The 21,931-nt window shown below is 45.5% G+C and overlaps 1 protein-coding gene across 5 annotated transcripts in view; it reads left to right on the forward strand.

Annotated features, from left to right (window-relative positions):
* Positions 1-21,931, forward strand: part of LOC147886969 (protein S-acyltransferase 11-like) — a 51,785-nt gene that overhangs the window by 3,737 nt on the left and 26,117 nt on the right. For 4 of the 5 annotated variants that reach the window (XM_087394599.1, XM_087394602.1, XM_087394600.1 and 1 more), the window contains one exon: positions 6,931-6,997. In XM_087394599.1, coding sequence (XP_087250725.1) covers positions 6,974-6,997 — 24 coding nt within the window. In that variant the 5' untranslated portion in view covers positions 6,931-6,973. Of the gene's footprint in view, positions 1-6,902; positions 6,998-21,931 lie in introns of all 5 variants that reach the window. The other variant, XM_087394598.1, reaches the window with a different exon arrangement.

Below are 21,931 nucleotides of genomic sequence, written 5' to 3' on the forward strand. Positions count from 1 at the left end.
TCTAGCACCGTGGAATTTGCAATCTCACTTTGGCCGTCTGTTGGGGGGTGAAAAGAAGAAGAAAAATCTAACTTCGTCCCCAAGCTATCAAATAAAGCTCTCCAAAACAAGCTTGCCATCCGGGGGTCTCGGTCACTTACTATTGACTTTGGTAGCCCATGGTGCTTGAAAATCTGTGCCAAAATAACTTTGCCATGTGGTCCGCTTTGATGGTCTTTTTGACAGGAATGACGCGAGCTTGCTAAACCTATCAATAATAGTCCAAATCATGTCATTTCCATTCTTTGACCTTGGTAGATCAAATATGAAACCATGGTATGGTTTCCCATGGAACTTGAGGCAGTGGAAGTGGCATCAACAATTTTGGGGTCTTGTGTCTATCATACTTTACTTTTTGGCAAGTAAGACATTCCGTTACAAACTTATGGATGTCATTTTGTGTGTACTTGGCCGAAAGAAGTACCTTTCAAAAGCTTTAGTCGTGGTGGAGATACCTCGATGATCAGCATAGAGTCTTGCATGAGATTACTCCACGACTTTCATCTGCATGTTATAGGTCACACACAAGCAATCACTGAGATACCCATCCTTGAGAGAATATTGTCTGTCGACTAGCCTTGCTGAATATTCTCCATGAATTTTCCAAAGTTTGGGTCTTGCAAATTGTGCTCCCTCATCTCTTTAAGGTTAGTATGATAGGCTATGGTGCCATTATTCGCATGAGGCCTCCTAGAAAAAGCATTCGCCACTCTATTCCATGCTCTTGGGGTATGAAGAATCTGAAAATGGAATATGGATAGAAAGTTTGCCCATTTCATATGCTTCTTCGAAAGCATAGTTTGTGTTAGGAGATACGTGAGACTATGATGATCTGTCTTGACAGTGAAATCAGCCCCTAAAAGATAGTGTTTCCAGATAGTAAGATCATGAATAACAGCCAACATCTCTTTCTCATATATCCCAATATATCTCCTGGCATCATGTCATCTCCTACTTTCGTAGGCTATCACATGCCCATTCTGATGAAGAGCAGCTCCAACACACTCTCCACAAGCATTGCAACATCAAAGGGCTGATATAAATTAGGAACAATAAGAATCGGTTCCGTGGTTAGCTTCTCCTTGAGAGTGTTGAAAGCTGTCTTTTGACCCTCTCCCCATTTGAAGGCTGCAAATTTTTTTCTTAGGTCATGTAACGGAGCTGCAATATCAGTAAAATGTCCCAAAAAATCTTCTATAGTAGGAGCAAAGTCCTAAAAAACTGCGTACTTCATGCATTGTTTTCAGCTGGGGTCATTCTTGGATGGCTTTGATCTTTGCGGGATTCATCCTTATTCCATTTTTGGAGATAATGTTTCCAAGGTAATGGATTTCATCCAGAAAGAATTCGCTCTTCTTCCCATCGATAAAAAGCTTATCGTCTCTGAGGTTTGAAACACAGTGGCTAGATGTCTTTTATGCTCCTCTTTTGACTTTGAAAAGACAAGAATGTCATCAAAGAAAGTACCCGCAAAGCGTCTATGAGGTTTCTTTTTCTTTTTAACCTGGGTCTAGTCCCCTTTTGAGGGGGTAACCCAAGGGGTCTGAGACTCCTGTTGCTCTTCCCTGCGAGGATGCTGGGCTCGGGCTTGCTGACTCTGTCTACTCTGTGGAGGGGGGAGGGTGAGGCGCACAAGGGAGGCCACGGGGGCAATCTCTGGCGAGGTAACCCATCTGTTTGCATCGAAGACACTGGCCTGGTAAGCCAGAAATCTCCACCCTCTGGCGAAGTGTGCCCCCTTCAAAGGTCTCGAGAAGGATCAACTTTGGGAAAGAAGAACCTTAACGGCCGTCGGATTCGAGGGTGCTGCCATAGAGCCTCTCTGGCCAACCAAGGGTCACCACCAAGGTTTTCTTTCGCCTTAACAAGCCCAAATGCTCCCGTTGCAGGGAGGAAGAAGAAAAAGGACGAAGAGCATCAGAGGGGGAGGCGGAGATGAGGCGGGGTGAAGGGGGGGCAAGGACGGAAGTGGAAGAAGGAGGGCAAGGAGGGTGGAAGGCGGAGAAGGAGGGGGGGAACGAGAAGGCAAGGAGGGAGAGAAGGCGGAAAGGAGAGGGCAGGAAGGCGAAGAGGAGGCGGGAGGGGGGAGCGGCAGGGGGGGTAGAGGAGGAGGAGGTGGAGAAGGCGGAGGGGGGAGGTGGTAGGGGCGGCAAGAGGTTGCAGAGGGGCGGCGGGAGGGCCGCTTCTATGGAGTTGATTGAACCTACCAATTTTTAACATTTGCGCATGGGCAAGAGGTCTTAGCTCCGCGTCCTAGCACACATGTTCAACTAGGCAGGATTCAGCTAGATGAAGCCACTTGTCCCACGTTTTCTGAGTGTCAAAATAGAATGTCGGAGCTATTGTTCCAACCACCTATTTACCCTTTCTGTTTGGCCATTAATTTGAGGATGATCAGTAGTATTAGGGGTGAGAAGTGTGCCATAGATTTAAAGAACTCCTGCGAAAAATGCCCCATGAATTTGACATCATGGTCACTCACAATCTCCTATGGCAATCAATGTAATTTGAAGACATTTTCCATAAATTGGGAAGCAAGCCTTTGTGAGCTTGTCAACCACAACATAAATGCTATTGCAGCCTGTAGGAGTCACAGGTAGACTTGTGATAAAGTCCATGGATGTGTCTCCATTTACCTTCTGGAATAGGTAGAGGTTGGAGCAGACCAGCTAGGCTGAGGTTTAATTCTCTGCTTTGCTGGCATGGCTTACAGGATTGCACATAATTGTACACATCCTTCCAAAGCCCCTTCCAATAAAAGCTTTGCTTCACTCTCACATAGGTCTTGAATAACCCTCTGTGACTGGCCATTGGTGAAGGATGCAGCTACTGCAGCACCGACAGCTTATACCCCGAGTTTTCAGTAAGGAAATTCCCGTTATGGAACCAAATCAGCCCATTATGTAACTTGTAATGTGGATGATCAAGGCAATTGGGGTCCTGCAGGTCTTGAAATAAAGTTGCAGCTACTAGATCTGATAGGTATTCCTCTTGAACCCATGGATGCAATCCTTATAGATCTCAGTAATAGAGGATAAAGTGTATGCCTACATCCTAGAGAGTGAATCAGCCACTAAATTCTTCTTCCCACATTGTATTCAATGTCAAAATCATAGTTTTGCACAATGGAAACACCCGCTTGGAGCACCACCACTATTGTGCCGATACACAAAGCCAGTGACCCTATGGTGGAGACAGGGAATTACCGCACCCTCATGTTTGGTCAGACTCTGGCCAAGATCTATGATTGGTTCTAGAGGGGGAGCTCAGTAGTCATACAGAGGCTTGGGGGCAGTGCGCACTAGGATAGGCAAGATTCCGAAGGCAACATTCTACCTTAGATCACGTTCCAAAGGCTATTATTGAGGAGGCGAGATCCAGACACCAGAAAGTCTACACATGCTTTGTAGACTTTCGGAAGGCCTTTGACACGATCCCGCGTTCCCGCATGATCAAGAGACTACAAGAGATGCAGATCCCCGAGACGTTGATTTGGGGTGTGTTGAGCTTATATGAGTCAGTCAGAGGCAAAGTACGTGCCCTAGGCGGTCTATCGGACTGGGTCGAGAGCACAATTGGAGTGAAGCAGGGATGTCCACTCTCATCGACCCTCTTCGGACTCTACATTGATGAGATCACATCTTTCATAGATCGCCTAAGAGGCAAGGGCTCACTATTGGGTGACCTCATGATTCATATATTGCTATACGCTGATGACATAGTCCTCATATCATCCTCAGCGGAAGGGCTGTAGAGACATCTGGATGCCTTAGAGTGTTTTGTAGAGAGAGAGAGAGACTTGACAGTCAACCTTGGGAAGACCAAGGTTATGGTCTTCAACACCTCACATGCATTGACTCGTCGACTCAGTTTCACCTGCCGTGATGAGCCAATGGAGATAGTGCAGTCCTACACATATCTGGGAGCAGTTTTCACAGGACCCCTTTTCACGATAACCCATGCAACCCAGGCACAAGTCACATGAGGACGTGGTGCTTTGGCCCAACTAGAGAGACAATGCTTCCAGGCACACTTTTAGGACCCACCAACAAAGAGCTGGCTCTTCGACACACTAGTGCGACCGACGGCCATGTATGGGTGTGACTTACCGAAGACCGAATGGAGGAAATTTGAGCGGCTACAGGTGATCATGGGGTCCAGGATGATTCGGAGTAAGCCCTCAGTTCCACATGAGATAGTTTAGGCAGAGCTCGCCATGACTCCCCTATAGATTGATGTCATCTTTTAGACAGTGACTTTCATCCATAGAGTCTGGGAGGGGGACTTGCCTCGATGGAGACATTGAGACTGACCTTGGAGTCATCCAGGCGACTAGCAGAGAGTGGAGCAGACACATGGTATGCATGGATATCCACATGGTTTACCAGGGATGGTATCCAGATGGACAGGCTCCCCCTTTTTCAGTACAGCACGGACGCACCCCTTGAATCGATCCTACGAGATGAGATCAATTGTATCATATGGCTAGATCTCCTTCAGCTCCATACGTCTTGGACTTGGTAGGGGACCAAGAGCTCCCCACCAAGTCCCAGTTCCGCAACCACTTCCTGAGAGTATTGAGGAGGGATTCATCATCAAACCCCAGTATCTTGAGGACAGAGGAGTCTCACATGCACTGAGGATTGCCATTGGCCAGATGTGCGTTTCATCTCATCAGTTGAGGATCGAGATGGGTAGAGCAGCATGGACACCCAGGAAGTAGCGGATATGCATGCTTTGCACACTAGGAGTGACTGAGACAGAGGAGCATTTCCTATGTGCTGCCCAGCCTATTATGAGATCAGGGGACGATACCGTTGCCTTTACTAGGAGGGGAGCGGCTTCGGTCCACTCTCACGATTGATCCACTTTCAGGACCAGGTCTACATTGGCCTATATCTACTAGGGATGTGCTGACTTAGGGAGACCTTACTACAACAGATTAGAGAGTTGTAGGAGGCAAACAGACCGCAGGACAAAGAGGCTGATAGAGCATAGCGACACGTCACAGATTTCTATGCATTTGAGTCAGCTCTAGGACATAGCGGGGGTGGAGGTGGAGGAGACAGTTGACATGCGGACAGCTTGGATTACTAAGATATGGACGCAGAGACCACCTGCATCAGAGAGAGTGACCTGAGCACACTCTATTGAGGTCTGTCCTATCACAGCTTTCCTCAAGGGGGACCGCCCGAGGCGAGGGGTCACTCTGAACATAGCCTAGCGGGTTTAGAGATCGAGGAGACCACGCCCCCCCCTTCCGCCACCACATCAAGATACAGTCCGGCAGACGCAGATCCGATACATTTTCGCCGCTCATAGACGAGCCACCACGGTACCGGGCTTTGGCTTCTGAGCCTGAGTCTCAGCTCTCAGCATGCTACAGCTCTCAGACAATTGCTAGGTTCTAGGTTTTATCTGATTTTGATTTTGCTCGAGCTATTGAGCTCTGCAGAGTTATCAGTTTCTCAGTTTATCAGTTTAGCAGTCTTAGCACTCAGCAAGGGCCTTAGCGCGCCCTTTGCTCCAGCCCATTGGGGCGATTATCATTTTTGGTGTACTTTGTACCTTGTCCCATAGGCCCGCGAGGTCTTCCGTGGACGTTAATACATCTTTCTTTCTTTCTCACGCGGGCGCGCACACAATCTTTTTGGGGATAAAAGGTAGTATCTCATTAAGAACAAAATGTACATTCGTAGCTGCTCCAATAAGCAACAGCTACTACTTGAAAACTAAAAACAGTGAAAAAACACTTCTAATTGGGCCGGAGGAAGGTCTCTGAGAGAATGCGCATCCTGAAGTGAGTGATGCAGGGAGGAACGAAAAAACGATAACATCCTCAGAGGAATGCCTGTACAGCTGAGTTTATAAGCATGATATAATGACCACAGAGCTTAGTAACGACACCAACTAAAGATTTGAACATAGTCGGGGATCCAAATTCGTTGTGACCGTGACCTGGAGCCTATGACTCGACAACTCAGATAGAGAGTTGACACATAGATCACACTGGGACATCCCCTCCATGTTTAGAGTCGGGTCTCGCCCGACATGGGTCACAGTAGCCCTGGTTAGACGCAGAGCTATGACCATGAGACATGCCAGGGCTGCACCTTTGAGTGGCCCCCATTGCCACATCCACCCTGATGTCTTGATGGTGATGGTGATGATGATGATGATGATGAGATAGTCGAGGGCTGCACCGATTCATGCCCCCATTGCCACATCCACCCTGATGTCTTGATGGTGATGGTGATGGTGATGATGATGATGATGATGAGATAGTCGACTACCGACATGACATGACTATGTTGTACTTAGGATTTAGTACTGACATTCTGCATATTTTGCATTTGCATTGGTGTGGATGCTCGTTTAGTAGCTCCACCACCACAGCTCGTTTGTACCAGGTTTTTCACAGTCTCATAGACCCATCGGTCTTTTGAAAACTTTATTAAACTTTCTTTCTTTCTTTCTCTTTCTGGTTGGCTCTATGAACTTCATTGTGCTGCCTCTTGTGTGTTATAAGCAATTTGATATGATGGCTATGGGCATATTCTGTATTATTTACATGTACATATTTAGTATATGTTTGATTCCATTTTCAAACAATGCAACCATATGATGAATTATTTTTTTCTTATAATTCATTATAAGATTGCAATTGCACTTTTGTTTCCAGTTTGATATGATGGCTTTTAGCATAATAGGATGGATTTTAGCATGTTTCTATATCAGTCTAGGTGTACACAGCTTTCAATTAATGCTTAATTCCATATTTATTTTGATCATGTGGTTTGGGGTAATCTTCTCAGATTGGACTCTCAGGATTTTTGTCAACAACTAGTCTTTCGGTTTGTTAGATACTTGGTATTGTTATGGTGACAACAGATAGGAGGCAGCTTGATTAGAGGAGCTTGCTTGATGCACTAGAATGGACGAGGCTGTTGATCCAGAGGTAATTGCTTCTGAATAATAAAGGAGTGGTGTTTTGTGCACATAGTTTCAGTTTCCTTATGCAGGTATATTGTGCAAGTTTCTGGAATGCAGTATCTTAAAATGGCTCTATTGGATTTGGGACAATGTTAGAAATCAAAAGAGTTGCTATCAGAATCACATTACAGGTTTTTTGAAATGGTAAGGGTGCTCTATATCTAGTATTAAATCGAGAAAATTCAACGTCCTCCTTTGTGAGGTTAAGTCACAAATTTATCTTTAGAACTTGTTAAGCACTTTCTTATATTTGTCCTACTTTCAAAAGTGGCTGAATATGTCCTTAGTCCAATAAATACAGGGCATTTATGCTCGGGTTTGAGCATGCGTATGATGATATGTAGTATCTCCATAAAAATACATAAAGGTGGGTGTGTACACCCTGCAAATCGTCTTTCATCGTTCTGTTCTTTAATCTTGACCCTACGTATACTTCCTATTTTATCTTTGAGCCTTTGTTTTTTCGTCCCTTTGGCACGTGTGTGTACATATGCATACACACTCATGCACAGGCGAGTGTTTAATTTGGAAGCACAAGGCATTTGCAATAACCTTTTGGTCGAGCGAAAAACATTAGGACATTGGCAGCATTCCAAGAGAGAAGTAATCTGATTAAATGGAGACATAACAAAGATATGATTTTTGTATAGAAATACAATATGGGCTAAAATTAACGAGGTTAGAGAAGCAGCAGTAATAAAAACCAATGAGAAAAATGCAGGAACCTTAGTATAGGATGTAAAGTCACAAGTAGACCATTAATGCATGCCCCACCTATAAAGGGTTTTCCTATTCAACGTGCACATTGGATGCATGATGGACTAGCACATAGGCTGATCAATGCTGGTAGATTGGTGGGCAAACCGAATGTGTTGGTGGCTCCTTGGCTGGCTGGTTGGATGGCTATTTGATTGGCCCTTGATTGGCCTTTGGCAGGCCTATCATTGACCCTTGTTGGCTGTGTGGCTATCCCTATGGGCAAACATATGGCCACCGGCTGGAGGTTGCTGTTGATGCTTGGCTGTGTGAGGGGAAGGAGCTGACCATGTGTGGGTGAGGACTGAGGGCTGGGTAGAAAGCAAGGATTTCGAGATACGTTGTGAACAAGCCGTTGTCCAGTTAAATTGCTTCATGGACCCTCTATGCTGTTATTTTGTTGAGGAGATCTTTGGTTTAAATCACAAGCCATGCTTTAACTAATGGCCCAAGACGGTGGTAACTGAAGCTGCAATGAGACCTCATTGCTTCTGAGTCTACAAGCTTGTATACGTTGTGCTAATAAAAGCATGAAGTGAAAATAGATAAAAAACAAAGCATCAAAGAGCTCACTATAACACACGCATTGCTTTGGAACTGCCACTCCTCTAAATAGAGTTTTTATCATCATAATGATGCCGAATGGATGAAAGATATGACACCCCAAGAGCTAAAAATGGAGGGCTTCCTCTGGTTACAAGAAGGTAAAGACTTTGCTCATTAGTGGCTTCCTAGGATGAGAACGAGGTCTTAATGGCCTCTTGATAGCATCCAGGGCCCTCATTAGCATAGCAATGGCACCATGCCACCTCTAGTTTTTTTTCCTACCAATTTGTGAGCATCTATGATTGGAGGGACCTCCTCTTTGAAGGTACTCAGAAGTATCCACAGCCTTCGCGGGTTATGCCTGTAGAAGAGTACTGGCTGGGTGTAAACTGAGTCTTTACTGGCGCAACCTTTGTCTCATATAAATGCTCTAAGGTTTCAATTATTTTGTGTGCCTTATCTTGGGAGCATGAGGAAAGGACCAATGTAGTAAAAGTATGATTGCTAATTTGCCCAATCATAGGTTCAAAAATACTCTTGTGCTGTTCATATTCTATTACCATTTTTTCGGACTGGCCTATATATAGGCCAAGCAAATTGGGAGATGGTGAAGAGCCTTGCTTGATTTCTATGTCAGTTGAGAAGACCTCTAAAAACCCTTGTTTCATCTTGATCGAGCATGCTGCATTGCCCATGTGCATCAGGACAGCCATATGACTTTGAGGCACTCATAGTTCCTTCCATCCTTGAATGTGATAGATTAAGGAACTGCTTTCTGTAGCAATCTCATGCAGTGGAAGGATCAGTCACTCTCTCCAATCTCCCTCTGAGATGATGCACAAGTATGCTCAAGAATGAACCCATAATGAACAGCAGAGAATGAGGGCGGATGCTTGTGAAAGGGTAGGGTCTTTTAGTGACACATCCCCATGAGGAAGAACCCTACAACAAGAGGATACAACTCTATGGAGCAGCACACTGTTTGATGAAAACTCAAAACGGACAATTCTACTTTTTACTAAAACTTCAAACGTTCAGGTACACGCCTCTTTATGCACATACCTTTCACTCTCTATTTAAGAGAGGCTATTGTATGGAATATGTTGTTGAATTCAGATTCAAACTGTTTTTCCTCCGACCCCGCCAAAAAAGTACTTTTTATTTATGCTTGAAAACAATACAGAAAATTAGCTGTCCGCGAGGTGCTGAAAGGGAAAATGTGGCTGCTGTGCAGCATCCTGGTTCACTGTCTACGGTAACCTAGGAGTAGGTGCCAATAACTAGTGTGGTGGGCAATGCAACCAACCGATTTCTCGATCATTCTTTCTGCTAAGAGGTCTTCCTAGAACCATCAGTACCTTGTTCCCAGATGACACGCAATTTCTAGCCATATGTTGATGAGAGTACCCTTCCATCATCAGGCTGCATTGTACCGCCCAAATGTTCCAGGTGGTAATGTTGGCTGTTACGCTCAAGTTGAGGTAACATGACCTCGGAAGGGTCAGTCGACATTTTCCTTTAAAGGATCAATGTTTGTATTATATTTGTTTGGGCTTCATGTAAATGATAAAAAAGGAATCAAGGTCAAGGTCCTTGGTGAGGGTAACATGGCACTAGACTAGGTGGATCTAAGGCTAAGGGGCCTAAATGCATGAAATGTGCCAAGGGGCAAATGGTTTCAATGATAACCCAAGAGAGGGGTAAATGATGCATTTAGGAGAGACCCTAGAATGAAGATATGTGGCATACTGGATCCATCTAGGGAATTTTTGGGCTTGGTGGAATTTGTAAACAGGAGCCTTCACGTAGCGAAAGATATAGAGAGCTTACTACCACGGAGGTTGGTTGGGAGGATAATCCTTGTGTCTATGCCCGTGATTGAGTAAAAGTTGCATCGTTGCAGAAGTCGTTGAAGAGCGGCGTGTAGAGGCGATTGGCTGAGCTCGCTGGCAAGACTTTGGTGGGAAGCCTTAGGTGCTTGACTGGAGGCTGTGCACGTTGCTTAGGGTCGTCATTTGCAAAGCCCGTGGTTGGAATGTTGCTTAGTCGTCGGAGAGCTGCTGGTCGTCGTCTTTGGGCTCGTCGCTGAAGAGCAGTTATTGGAGTATTTGCTCAAGCCGATAGTTGGAGTTGCTCGTTGTATTGCTCGCAAGGTCGTTTGTTAGCAGACGTTGTTGCAGGTGTACAACTTAGTACCTTCAGGGCTTTTTGGCATCGCGTGAGGAATTTGGTTAGTGCTGAAGACTGGGACGGAACATTATATGATTGGCTGGCGTTCATATCGTGGGTCGATTGCGGTGCGAAGTCCGTGAGTAAAATAGTCACGTAGATCAGTCTTCTTCGTCATCGAATTGATCACTTTGGAATGAGAAAGATGACGCATTCTACCATGCGTAAATTCAGTCGTGACTGCTGATATGCACTAGATGTGGAAAAGCTGCGTATTTTTGAATTGGGTTGGCTGCTGCCTTCATGCGTAGGGGTCTCTTCATTTGAAGGCGAGGTTACTAGAATTACGACTACCTGCAGAGAGGTACTGTGTGGTCACGAGACTTGCTTGTGACATTTTGTTATTTGGAGATTTCGGTTATCAACGAGTACTATGCAGATAACAGACGATAACTGTTGAAGTGAGAGCTGGGGTGTTTTGGGTCTCCAATGAGGGTGTAGCTGAGCCATAGCAGGAATATTCATCTGGTTCAAATATAGGAACAACTTGATCTCTCTATGCTATATGAATGATCAGGGAGTTTTCTATGCCTTCTAAGTTTATTTGCCTCCGTGTTTAAGTTAATTCAGATTGCAGGAGTTTCCCTAGCATAGGGAAAAGTGGGTTTGGTTACAGTCTGATATATGCCTGGTTAGCTGTAAATTTGGAAGTTGGACTTTCGATTTGTAAATACAGTTTCAAGCGGTGTTTTATTTATTAAAAAAAAAAAAAACACACCCATTGACCAAAATGGAAGTAGAAGAAGAAGCTTCTAGGGTGGATCCCGTAGAGTCGGGAGTCAGGCCGACCCCGCAAGTGTCGCGCCCAGTAGGCCATATACTTTCTGGCAGAATTGCAATGTTAGAAGATGCCTTGCAGTAGATTTTAGCGCAACAGTTACAAGCAAATGTAGGGCAATCCGAGCTCATGAAAATGGTTCATAGTATGTCTGCTAGACCATCTCGAGAAGAGAAAGGCAAATCTCTAATGGAGCTTGGAACCAGTGTTCATACGATCGAGCCTAGGAGGGCTAAGGTGCCTAATATTGCTAATTATAGGCCAGAAAAGTATTCTGGTTGAATCTCTGACCGTAGTTCCGATATCATAGAGACCTGGTTACACAAATGGGACGAGGCCTTCACCATTTGTGAAATCAGGAATGATATGAAAAAAATCCGCGAGGCCACCCATATGTTTATTGAGGTAGCGGATAGGTGGTGAATAAAACAGCTGAAAGATGGATTGGCATCCACTACTTGGGAGGGGTTTAAAAAAGAATTTAGAAAACACTTCTTACCTCCTGACGAAGCATCCCAAGCTTGGGATTTGTATCGAAATCTTCGTCAGAGAAATTTATCAGTGGCAGAATACACAGATAAGTTCAGAGAAAGTGTAATAAAAATTTATGAACCTCTACCTCAGTCAATCCAGGTAAAAGATTTTATCTTTTGGATTAAATGATCGGATCAAGATGGAAGTTCGGGCTAAGTATGCGAACACGCTTGATGAAGCAATTGCCATAGCCCTAAACTATGAGGATGCAAAAGGGAACAGACCAAGTGGATTTGTGCAGGTTGGGACTCGGTATGAGTACCCGAAGAAGTGGATTAGCAAAGGGAGTGCCTCATAGCCTAGTGGTCAAGCCAAGTAGGCGAAACCAGTAGAGACTCCTAAATCAAGTACTACCATTGGAATGAAAAGAAAACTAACATCGGGCTTGGTCGAAGTCTTCTTTGAACCCAGAGCGAAGGGAAAAAGCGAGGAGAGAAGGCTTGTGTTTTGGATGCCTTCAGCCTCATCAGTGGAAAGATTGTCCACGAAACAAAGATTGTCGGATGGCTGAGATGGTGATCTCAGAATGCGACGTGGAAATGGAGGGAAGTCCCAGAGCAGAACAGATGCAGATTCAGCTAGCGGGATCTTCTCAAAGATCAGTACCTGTTTTGTTATGTGTGTCTATTGCTAAGCTAGTAACTAGTGCACCTGATAATGTCCTGTCAAAGCCCGCAGGAACGGGGTATACAACCTTTAATGATACGGAGTTAATTAAGATAAAAGGGCAAGTGGCTAATCATGATGTCATTGTGTTGTTTGACTCAGCGTCAACGCACAATGTAATTAACTCCAAGCTTGTAAAGAGGTTAAAACTAAAGACTAGCCCATTTGACTATGCATATACAGTCAGAATGGTAGATGGAAGTTCAACTGAAGTATGGAACCAAAGGGTTACCCAGTTGGAGCTTCGAATTCAGGACTATGCTAAGAAGCTTGATTTTGAAATGACAAAGCTTGCTCATGCAGACATAGCCCTGGGTAAGGCTTGGCATTCTAGGAAGAATCTAGCCATAGATTGGAAAAAGCACATTTATCAATTCAAGATGAATGATGTGCTGTATGTCTTATGAGATGAAAAAGATATACCTCAAGGACCGTTGGTTTCCGTAATGGAATTCGAAAAGCTCAAGAAGAGTTTTTGTTTCTTTGCACAGCATCGTTAGAGCCGATTGATGATTCTTCGGCTAGCACTGATGTTGCTTAAAATGGAGAGATGGCCAAGCTGGCTGATCAAATAGCAGAGGAGTTCTTTGATTGTTTTAGGGATGAGTTACCTTATGGGTTACCTCCAGAGCGGAATGTTTAGCATAAGATTGAACTAATCTCGGGGGCAGAACCTGTAAATAGATCTCCCTATAGGTTGAGTTTTACCAAAGAAGCGGAGGTACGAAGACAACTGGAAGAATATCTCAAGCTGGGACAGATTCAACCAAGTTTCTTACCTTTTGCTTCGCCAGTGATATTAAAGAAGAAGAAAGATGATACTTTTCGCCTCTGTATAGATTACAGAGCATTGAATAATATCACTATTAAGCACAAGTATTCGATGGCTCGGATCGATGATTTGCTAGATGCGTTACATGGGGCCGTAATTTTCAGTAAGATAGATCTTAAATGTGGCTACCGTCAGATCCGTATTAGAGCCGAGGATGTGCATAAAACCGCTTTTAGAAACAGGTTTGGACTTTATGAGTTTTTGGTAATGCCCTTTGGACTTACAAATGCTCCAGCTACATTCGTCATGCTTAGGAACGAGTTACTACGTCCGTATATGGGAAAGTTTGTAGTGCACTTTATTGACGATATTCTTATATTCAGCAGAAGTATTGTTGAGCATTACGAACACTTAAGGATAGTGTTCAGTACTTTGAGGGAAGCCAGTCTTTATGTAAATAAAAAGAAAACTATACTGTGTATGGTAAGACTTGAATATTTAGGATTCATAATTACTCCTGAGGGGATAGAAAATAGATCCAAAGAAAGTGGCTGCGATACTGACTTGGTCAATCCCTCAGAGTTTGACCGCTTTGCGATCATTCTTGGGATTTGTCCAATTTTATCGAAGGCATATCAAAGGATACTCCGAAATAGTATCGCCATTGATTGATTTGACCTCAGATAAAGTATCTTTTTTATGGGGACAGAATCAATAGGAAAGTTTTAACACCATAAAACAAGCTGTGGTTTCATGATCGGTGTTAAAAATAGTTGATCCCCAGAAACCGTTTTTCCTTGAAACCGATGCAAGTGGCATTGCGGTAGAAGCAATTCTCCTCCAAGAGGGAAGGCTAGTAGCCTTTGAAAGCAAGAAGCTTTCTCCCTCTCAACGAAATTGGCCAACTCATGAATTAGAGCTGTATGCTGTTGTCCATGCTCTAAAAACATGGAGACATTATTTGTATGGGTCAGAGTTTTATGTTGATGTTGATCATGATACTCTGAAACATTTTTATAAACAACTTGATTTGAGAGGCCGCCAAGCTAGGTGGGCAGAACTCATGCAGGAGTTTAATTTGACGATTCGGTACCGAAGAGGGAAGGATAATAAAGTTGCTGATGCGTTGTCACGTATTATGCATAATATGAGTTTCATGGTATTAGAGAGTGCTCTAATGACCGAGATTAGAGAAACTCAAAAGGTGGACGAGTTTGTCCAGAGCCTTTGGCCTAAGGTTCATGTGTTCAAACCCGGGGAAAAGGATGACCTGGCATCCAGAAAAGGCCAAACTTATGCAAGATATATCATAAGAGATGGTATGCTGAAAAGAAATGGCAAGGTAGTAGTACCTAATCAGAATGATCTTAGGCAGAGAGTCATTCAACAATGCCATGATAGCCGATGTGCGGGACATCCATATGATCTCGTGAAGCGAGATTTCTTTTGGCCAAAGATGAAAAAGCATATTCATGAATATGTGACACGTTGTTTTTCGTGTCAGGTAAGTAAGGCAGAGCGGGTGAAGCCACCCGGACTTTTACAACCCTTGGAAATACCACTAGGTAGGTGGGAGAGCATTTCCATGGACTTTATTGTAGGTCTGCCTACGACACAAGGTGGATATGATTCTATCCTTGTGGTGGTTGATCGTCACTAGAGAGTCTGTTAGTGCCCCGCAAGTGACGGATTTGTTTATTAGACATATATTTCGTTTGCATGGATTACCCAAATCCATAGTGTCAGATAGGGATGTCAAATTTACTAGTCATTTTTGGACTGCGGTGTTTGAGACACTAAGGACTGAGTTGAGAATGAGTAGTGGAAATCATCCAGAAACGGATGGTCAGACGGAAAGAATCAACCAAATTTTAGAGGATATGCTTAGAGCATATGTGTCATTGAGGCAACATACATGGGACAAGTGGTTGCCATTGTTAGAATTTGCCTATAATGATAGAAAACATTCCTCTACAGGGTTCAGTCCGTTTGGTATGCTCAAGTTGAGGTAACATGACCTCGGAAGGGTCAGTCGACATTTTTCTTTAAAGGATCAATGTTTGTATTATATTTGTTTGGGCTTCATGTAAATGATAAGAAAGGAATCAAGGTCAAGGTCCTTGGTGAGGGTAACATGGCACTAGACTAAGTGGATCTAAGGCTAAGGGGCCTAAATGCATGAAATGTGCCAAGGGGCAAATGGTTTCAATGATATCCCAACAGAGGGGTAAATGATGCATTTAGGAGGGACCCTAGTATGAAGACATGTGGCATACTAGATCCATCTAGGGAATTTTGGGGCTTGGTGGAATTTGTAAACAGGAGCCTTCACGTAGTGAAAGATATAGAGAGCTTACTACCACCGAGGTTGGTTGGGAGGATAATCCTTGTGCCTATGCCCGTGATTGAGTAAAAGTTTAGGCGTTGACAGAATTTCATGTATCACTGGCAATGGTCTCCCAAATGGTATCCTTTGGAGAGAAACCGGGGTGATGTTCATGGGTGGAGTGACCCTCGGATCTCTTGGCTTGTAATCGTCTCTAGAGAGAAGTGCATTAACTCTCTGTCAGATAGGCTGCCATCTTCCATGTAAAGACAAAAGGTGTGCCACACAATTGCAACGAGCATGGCATTGTGGGAAATCGTCTCTTGGTCTCATGCCATACGGTAGTGATGGGTCCCATCCCTCATCATTACCTCAACTAGGGTTAAGTGGGGAGGCCACCTAATGCTACCGACCAGAAGAAATAGGATGCTTCAAGTTTGGACCGAAGCCAAGACAAAAGCAAAGTCCAAAGCTTAGTAAGTACCTCATGGGGTATCTGCTGCAACAACCAAGGTCTCTCTTATAAGGGGAGAGTGCTTGTTGCAGGTGTTTGCTATATGAGTAGTCTACAAAAAGACAGATACTTGCATTGTTCTTGCAGATTGCTCTACTTGGGCTATCTGAAACTACTCTCCGAAACTTGTAGATTGCTGTATTTCTCTTAGGGGGCAAACCTCCCAAAGCCAAACCCTTCATTGGGCGTACTCTGCAATTGATCTAGGATCGATGGTCCAGCTGGCCTCCCAACCACTATAACTTTTTGCCATTGCAATGAAGTAAGCACCTGCCAATTAATCTCCTCTTTGCACTTTGCGCCGGTCCAATGACATGTTGTGTAAGATAGCATCTGTCCAACCCAGCTTCCCTTCTGTTCTCCCTGGTTTTTGTAGGCCATCCTTTGGTGGTTCTAGTGATGCCCTATAGGCCATGGTATGTGCCTTGTAGGCATAAGTGTAGGCACTTATTGTGTTAGTGCCTTCTATGCCACATAGGACACTTAGTGCTATGTGACACCTAGGACACTTAGTCCTAGGCCTAGATACAAGTACTTTGTACTTGTGTTTAGGAACCTTATCTATCAATCTAAGTTGACGTGACTTCTTCTTCGACTCGTCCTGTACTGCACACTCTCTCTCTCTCTTCGTTTAGCATCTACAGTGGTATCAGAGCAGGTTTTGCTCTTGTCTTCCAGCTCTACTCAGCCCCCGAGTCCTCCATTGCTCTTTGGGAAGTCTGTTGCCCTGCTGGTCGACATATCTTCAGCACATGTAGTTTTTCGAGGTCACCTGTTCCGTACTGCATACAGTACCTTAGCCGTACAGCCCGTACGTGAACAAGTACATTGCCGTCGCCGTACAACTGCGCGTCACCGTACTATGCATCGTCGTACCGTACTGCCACAGTCCATACGTGAGCAGACCTGCATCACTTGTACCTTTTGCGTCGTTGCCGTATGCCGTACCTTTAGTGAGTCGTCAACTGCTCTCGCGTCGTACATTCGTCGTACCCGTACTCTGCTCCGTACAGCTGCCGTACCCGTACTCTGCTCCGTACATCTGTCGTACCCGTACTCTGCTCCGTACATCTGTCGTACCCGTACTCTGCTTTGTACTTTGCGTCGTACATTCGTCGTACTCGTACGTTCAGTGGTACACCGTACAACCACCGTACAGGGTCATACCTTCAGTAGTACACCGTACGTCCGTACAGCCGTACAACAGTACTTAAGCTGACAGTACAGCTATACGTTGTACTTGAGCTGTTTGTACAGCTAAGATTTGCAGGACATTGGGTCACATTTGCGAGATTCCAGCAAAATTTGGGGCTTTCCCACATTTGCCCTCTTTTTGGCCTATTTGCCCTAAATAAACTTGGGGCTTTTGCCAAATTTGCTGTTTTTGCATCAGATTGCAGTACATTGGGTCAGATTGCAGGACATTCAGTTACATACTTACCATGCATGCTTACACGGATAGTGACTGGGCAGGATGTTCCGACACCAGAGTGTCACATACTGGCAATTGTTTTTTGCTTGGCAATTCATGTATTTCTTGGCTCAGCAAGAAGCAACCGACAGTTGCGACGTCTAGTTGTGAGGCTGAGTACAGGGCAGCCTTCACCGCTACGGTAGAGTGTGTTTGGCTTCGACAGTTACTTACAGATCTTGGTATTTGCCAGACATCCTCCACTATTGTCTACACTGACAGCCAGAGTGCTTTGGCCATTGTGCGTAACCCAGTGTTTCATGCGCGTACCAAGCATATTGAAGTTCACTATCATTATGTTCGGGAGCGGTTGTCAGCAGGCGACATAGAGTTGTCCTATCTTCCCACAGAGGACAACATCGCAGATATGTTTACAAAGGCACTTCCTCGTCCCAAGTTCGAAGTCTTCCGACAGGCTTTACACTTGGTTCCTTTTGTTACATGATCTGACATTCCTTGTACATTCATAGGTGGCTATATCCTTTTGGATGAACATGTGCCACCATGACCAGAAACTACCAGATATTCTGAGACGTTTCCAGAGTACTTCAGCCCATCCCATGGAGGGGGGTTTGTAGGCCATCCTTTGGTGGTTCTAGTGATGCCCTATAGGCCATGGTATGTGCCTTGTAGGCATAAGTGTAGGCACTTATTGTGTTAGTGCCTTCTATGCCACATAGGACACTTAGTCCTATGTGACACCTAGGACACTTAGTCCCAGGCCTAGATACAAGTACTTTGTACTTGTGTTTAGGAACCTTATCTATCAATCTAAGTTGACGTGACTTCTTCTTCGACTCGTCCTGTACTGCACACTCTCTCTCTCTCTTCGCCCAGCAGGGTGTGGGAGCGTGGGCTGAGTGAGAGGCAGAGGGGAGAGAAAGGTCGAGTAGTGCGGAATGGTGTATGACCCCTCCAAAGTAGGTGTCATGATCAGAGAGAGAACTGTAGCGGGAGAAGAAGGGAGAGATGGAAGAGATGGTGTCAATGACAACCCCTCTATCCTAGGGGAGGGTGGAGCAATCGATGTCATGGGTAGGGGTATATCAAAGCTAGTAGTTGTAACTGTAGAGGCCGTGGGCAGAAGTCGAGCTGAAACTGGAACTAGAGCTGACGCTGAGGCTGAAGCTGAGGCTGGTGCTGAGGCTGAGTATGAGGATGTAGCTGAGACCGAAGCTGAGGCTGAAGCTGAAGCTGTGGCTGAAGCTGAGGCAGAAGTGGGTCCTGCCTTTGCTTTTCTGTCCACTCCGAGTCCACTGCAGTTGTAGTGTGTTTTCACATCTTCTAGTTTTAGCTGTGTCTGTTTCTTGGCTTTGTTGTCATCTTTCTTGGCGGCTTTATCTGTATCCTTGACACCTTTCCCCATTTCGTTTGATTGACCCGTGTTCGGTGCAGATCTTAGTGCAGGAGCAGGAGTGGGAGCGGGAGCATGACCCCCCCCCCCCCCCCCCCGTTATGATGGGAGGTACCCCCAGGGGGCTGAAAAGAGGCGGGAAGTGGGAGAGCTCAATGGAGGGGGCAGAAGGTGGGGCTGTAGGTTGGGGTGGAGGAGGAGTGAATGTGGAGGGGAATGGAGGAGGAGGGAGTGGTGATAGGATACGGAGATGCGGAGAGGGGAGCCGCTGGTACAGTGTCTCCTCTTCTCTTGCTTGCCTCAGTGCTTCATAGCAGTGGATGACTGCCCCTTGTATCTTTTTCCTGGTTTTCTTTGCTTCAAAGCCGATTTCTTGATGTTCTTGATTTTCTTGAAATCTGCAGGTCAGGGACAGATGTCAAGGCTGGATGAGGAGTTGTGGGGGGGACTGTTGGCCAAGAGAGGCAGCCTATCAGCTGCTGTTGGTGTTGCCCCAGGAGAGAGCAGCCAATAGGCTGCTGTGTGAGAGTCGGGGCAGCTCAGGCTGCTCTCTAGATTCGCCTAGGCCTGCTAGGGGCTGTAGAGGGTGTCGGGGGCTGTAGGGTGGTCAAGGTAGGCTAGGCTAGGCAAGGCTAGGCGCAACAGTCTAGGGGGGCTGTAGGTAGGGTGAGAGCAGGCGGGGGGCTGGGAGGGGTGTCGCGACAGGGAGGGGGTGGCTGGAAAGCAGGCGGGGGTGGCGAGGGGGGGGTGGCTGAGGGGTGGCAAGAAAGGAAGAGGGAGAAGGGAGGGGGAGGTTGAGAAGGGAGAGGGATGGAAGTGGCTGAAGGGGGAGGCTGAGAGGATGGTAGGGGCTGAGAAAGAGGCAGAAGAAGGGAAGAGGCTGAGGGGAGCTGGGGGGCAGGGGGGGGGTGAGAGAAGGGGGGAGGGGCTGAAAGCTGAGAGGTGAGGGGAGGGGCTGAGAGGAGGGGAGGCCTGAGAGAGGGGGCAGGGCAGCAGGGAGGAGAGGAGACTACAGAAGCTGTTAAGATTACTCATGATATGGAGACCCAGGAAGGACGCAAGGAATTAGAGCATGTTGACAGTACACAAGGAGATAAGGAGTTGTAGCATGCAAAGATCAAAGAGGGACAAAAAGAATTAACATTGGAGAAAAATAAACATCAAGTAACTGCATCTCTTTTCTCTCTATTCATTTGGTAATTGGATATAGTGCAAAAAGCTTGCTTAATTGAGTTTTCTAGATTTAGGGAGAGGCGGGCTAGCAGCAAGGGAAGGTCAGCAGCAGGGTTAGGCGGAAATAGCAGCAGGGAGGGAAGAATAAAGCAGTAGGGAGAAGCAGGTAGCAGCAAAGGAAGGTTAGCAGCAGGTGGAGGTGTTAGCAGCAGCAAGTGGGGAAGAACAGCAGCAAGCGGGGTGAGCATGGAAGAAAGAAGGTGGTGGGATGGTTAGGAGCAGGCGGGGATGAAGCAGCAGCAAGGTGGTAGCAGGGTGGTGGGGAGAGAGATTGAAGTGGGGAGGAGCAGAGGGAAGGAGGGGGATGGAGGGAGCTGCAACGGGGAGTTGCCATTGAATTGGGTCAGTTCTTTTGGTACTCTCACTTTGGTTTGCATTGCACCACCATCTCTTGATTAGATTAACTTCTCGCTGTGACAGATTGTGTGCGCCATAGACTCAAGATGACATGCTCCAATTTTCAAATTCCAAATGACAAGGATTTCCCACAATTTTCCATGGTTTATTGGCTCTGATTACAAATGAAGTCCTGACTCTAGCGTAGTGAAGACTAGTACAGCAGGAGATAAGGCTAAGCAATGCTAGAACTAGAGAAGAAATGTCCAATGGAAGCCGAGTAGGGTAAAACAGTTAACAAAATGTACCTTTGGAATTGGGAAAGAATGAGCCTTGGTCCGGACTCACAATAGTGGCATGTGATGGGCTGCACATGGACAGAATGGAAAACCCCTTGTTGAGTTTAGCTTGAGCAAGAGACTCAGCTCAAACAAAATCTAGATTCATTTATAAGTGTGAAGAAATGTGGGACAGCAGGCCTTTTATAGTTTTAAGGCTGGCTCTAGAATTACGACTATGTATATGGGATTATGTCATTACAATGGGTGATACACTATTGTATATGGGATTAATCCCAATGTGCGACATGGGATACTCAACCAAGCTTAAACCAGAAGACCTAAATAACTCCACTAAGACATACCAGATTTTAACAAGTCAGTCACGCTTGACCTACTCATCAAGCCTTATTCACCCCCTCCCCCCTTTTCCATAGTGCAACCTCCTCCCCCCTTCTCCTTGGCACCCTTCCCCTGCCCATCCTTTTCACCGACTACATTCTCAACTTCTTTTGCCCCGCCCACCCTTTGTGGTTCCTCCTTTAGCAAACGTTGCTCTTTGGATACCAGCACCAACTAGTGTTCTGGGTCTTGGGACCCCCTCCTGTCCAGCACAGCAAGAACCCAATACTGTTTCGAAACAAGTTTCAAATACCAATGCTATGTCTCTTGCTAGAGCACCATTTCGAGAGGTTTCTTCTCAAGGCCACCAAAGGGCTCTTCTTCACAAACACGCATCATTTGTTCAGTGCTTCAAAGTGGCAGCAAGTTTGTCCAAAAAGCTTATCTGCTGCGTCAATGGATGTTCAAGAATTCTTACTAGGTGTAGAACATACTAAAACGTCAAAAAACGCCCATAAGCTAGCTGGAGAGTTATTTCCGACCGCAATGGCCGACCAATTGATCCTAATCCAATTTTCTAAAAAATGTTAGCACGTAGCCCTGGTATGAGCCTTGTAGGTCAAGTGAACTCTAAGAGTTGACTTCACTGGTCAACGATATGGTTGACTTAGGGACCATACATTGGAGCTGTATCTTTTCAGGTTCTCAGGCATTCCAATCACTCTATTTGAGTGATTACATCTGACATTTGTTGTTTTAGCAGT

This window comes from Dipteris shenzhenensis, chromosome 23 (assembly GCF_047967505.1).
Source record: "Dipteris shenzhenensis isolate YYH24624 ecotype China chromosome 23, Dip_SZ_1.0, whole genome shotgun sequence".
In the NCBI taxonomy this organism is placed as follows: Eukaryota; Viridiplantae; Streptophyta; class Polypodiopsida; order Gleicheniales; family Dipteridaceae; genus Dipteris; species Dipteris shenzhenensis.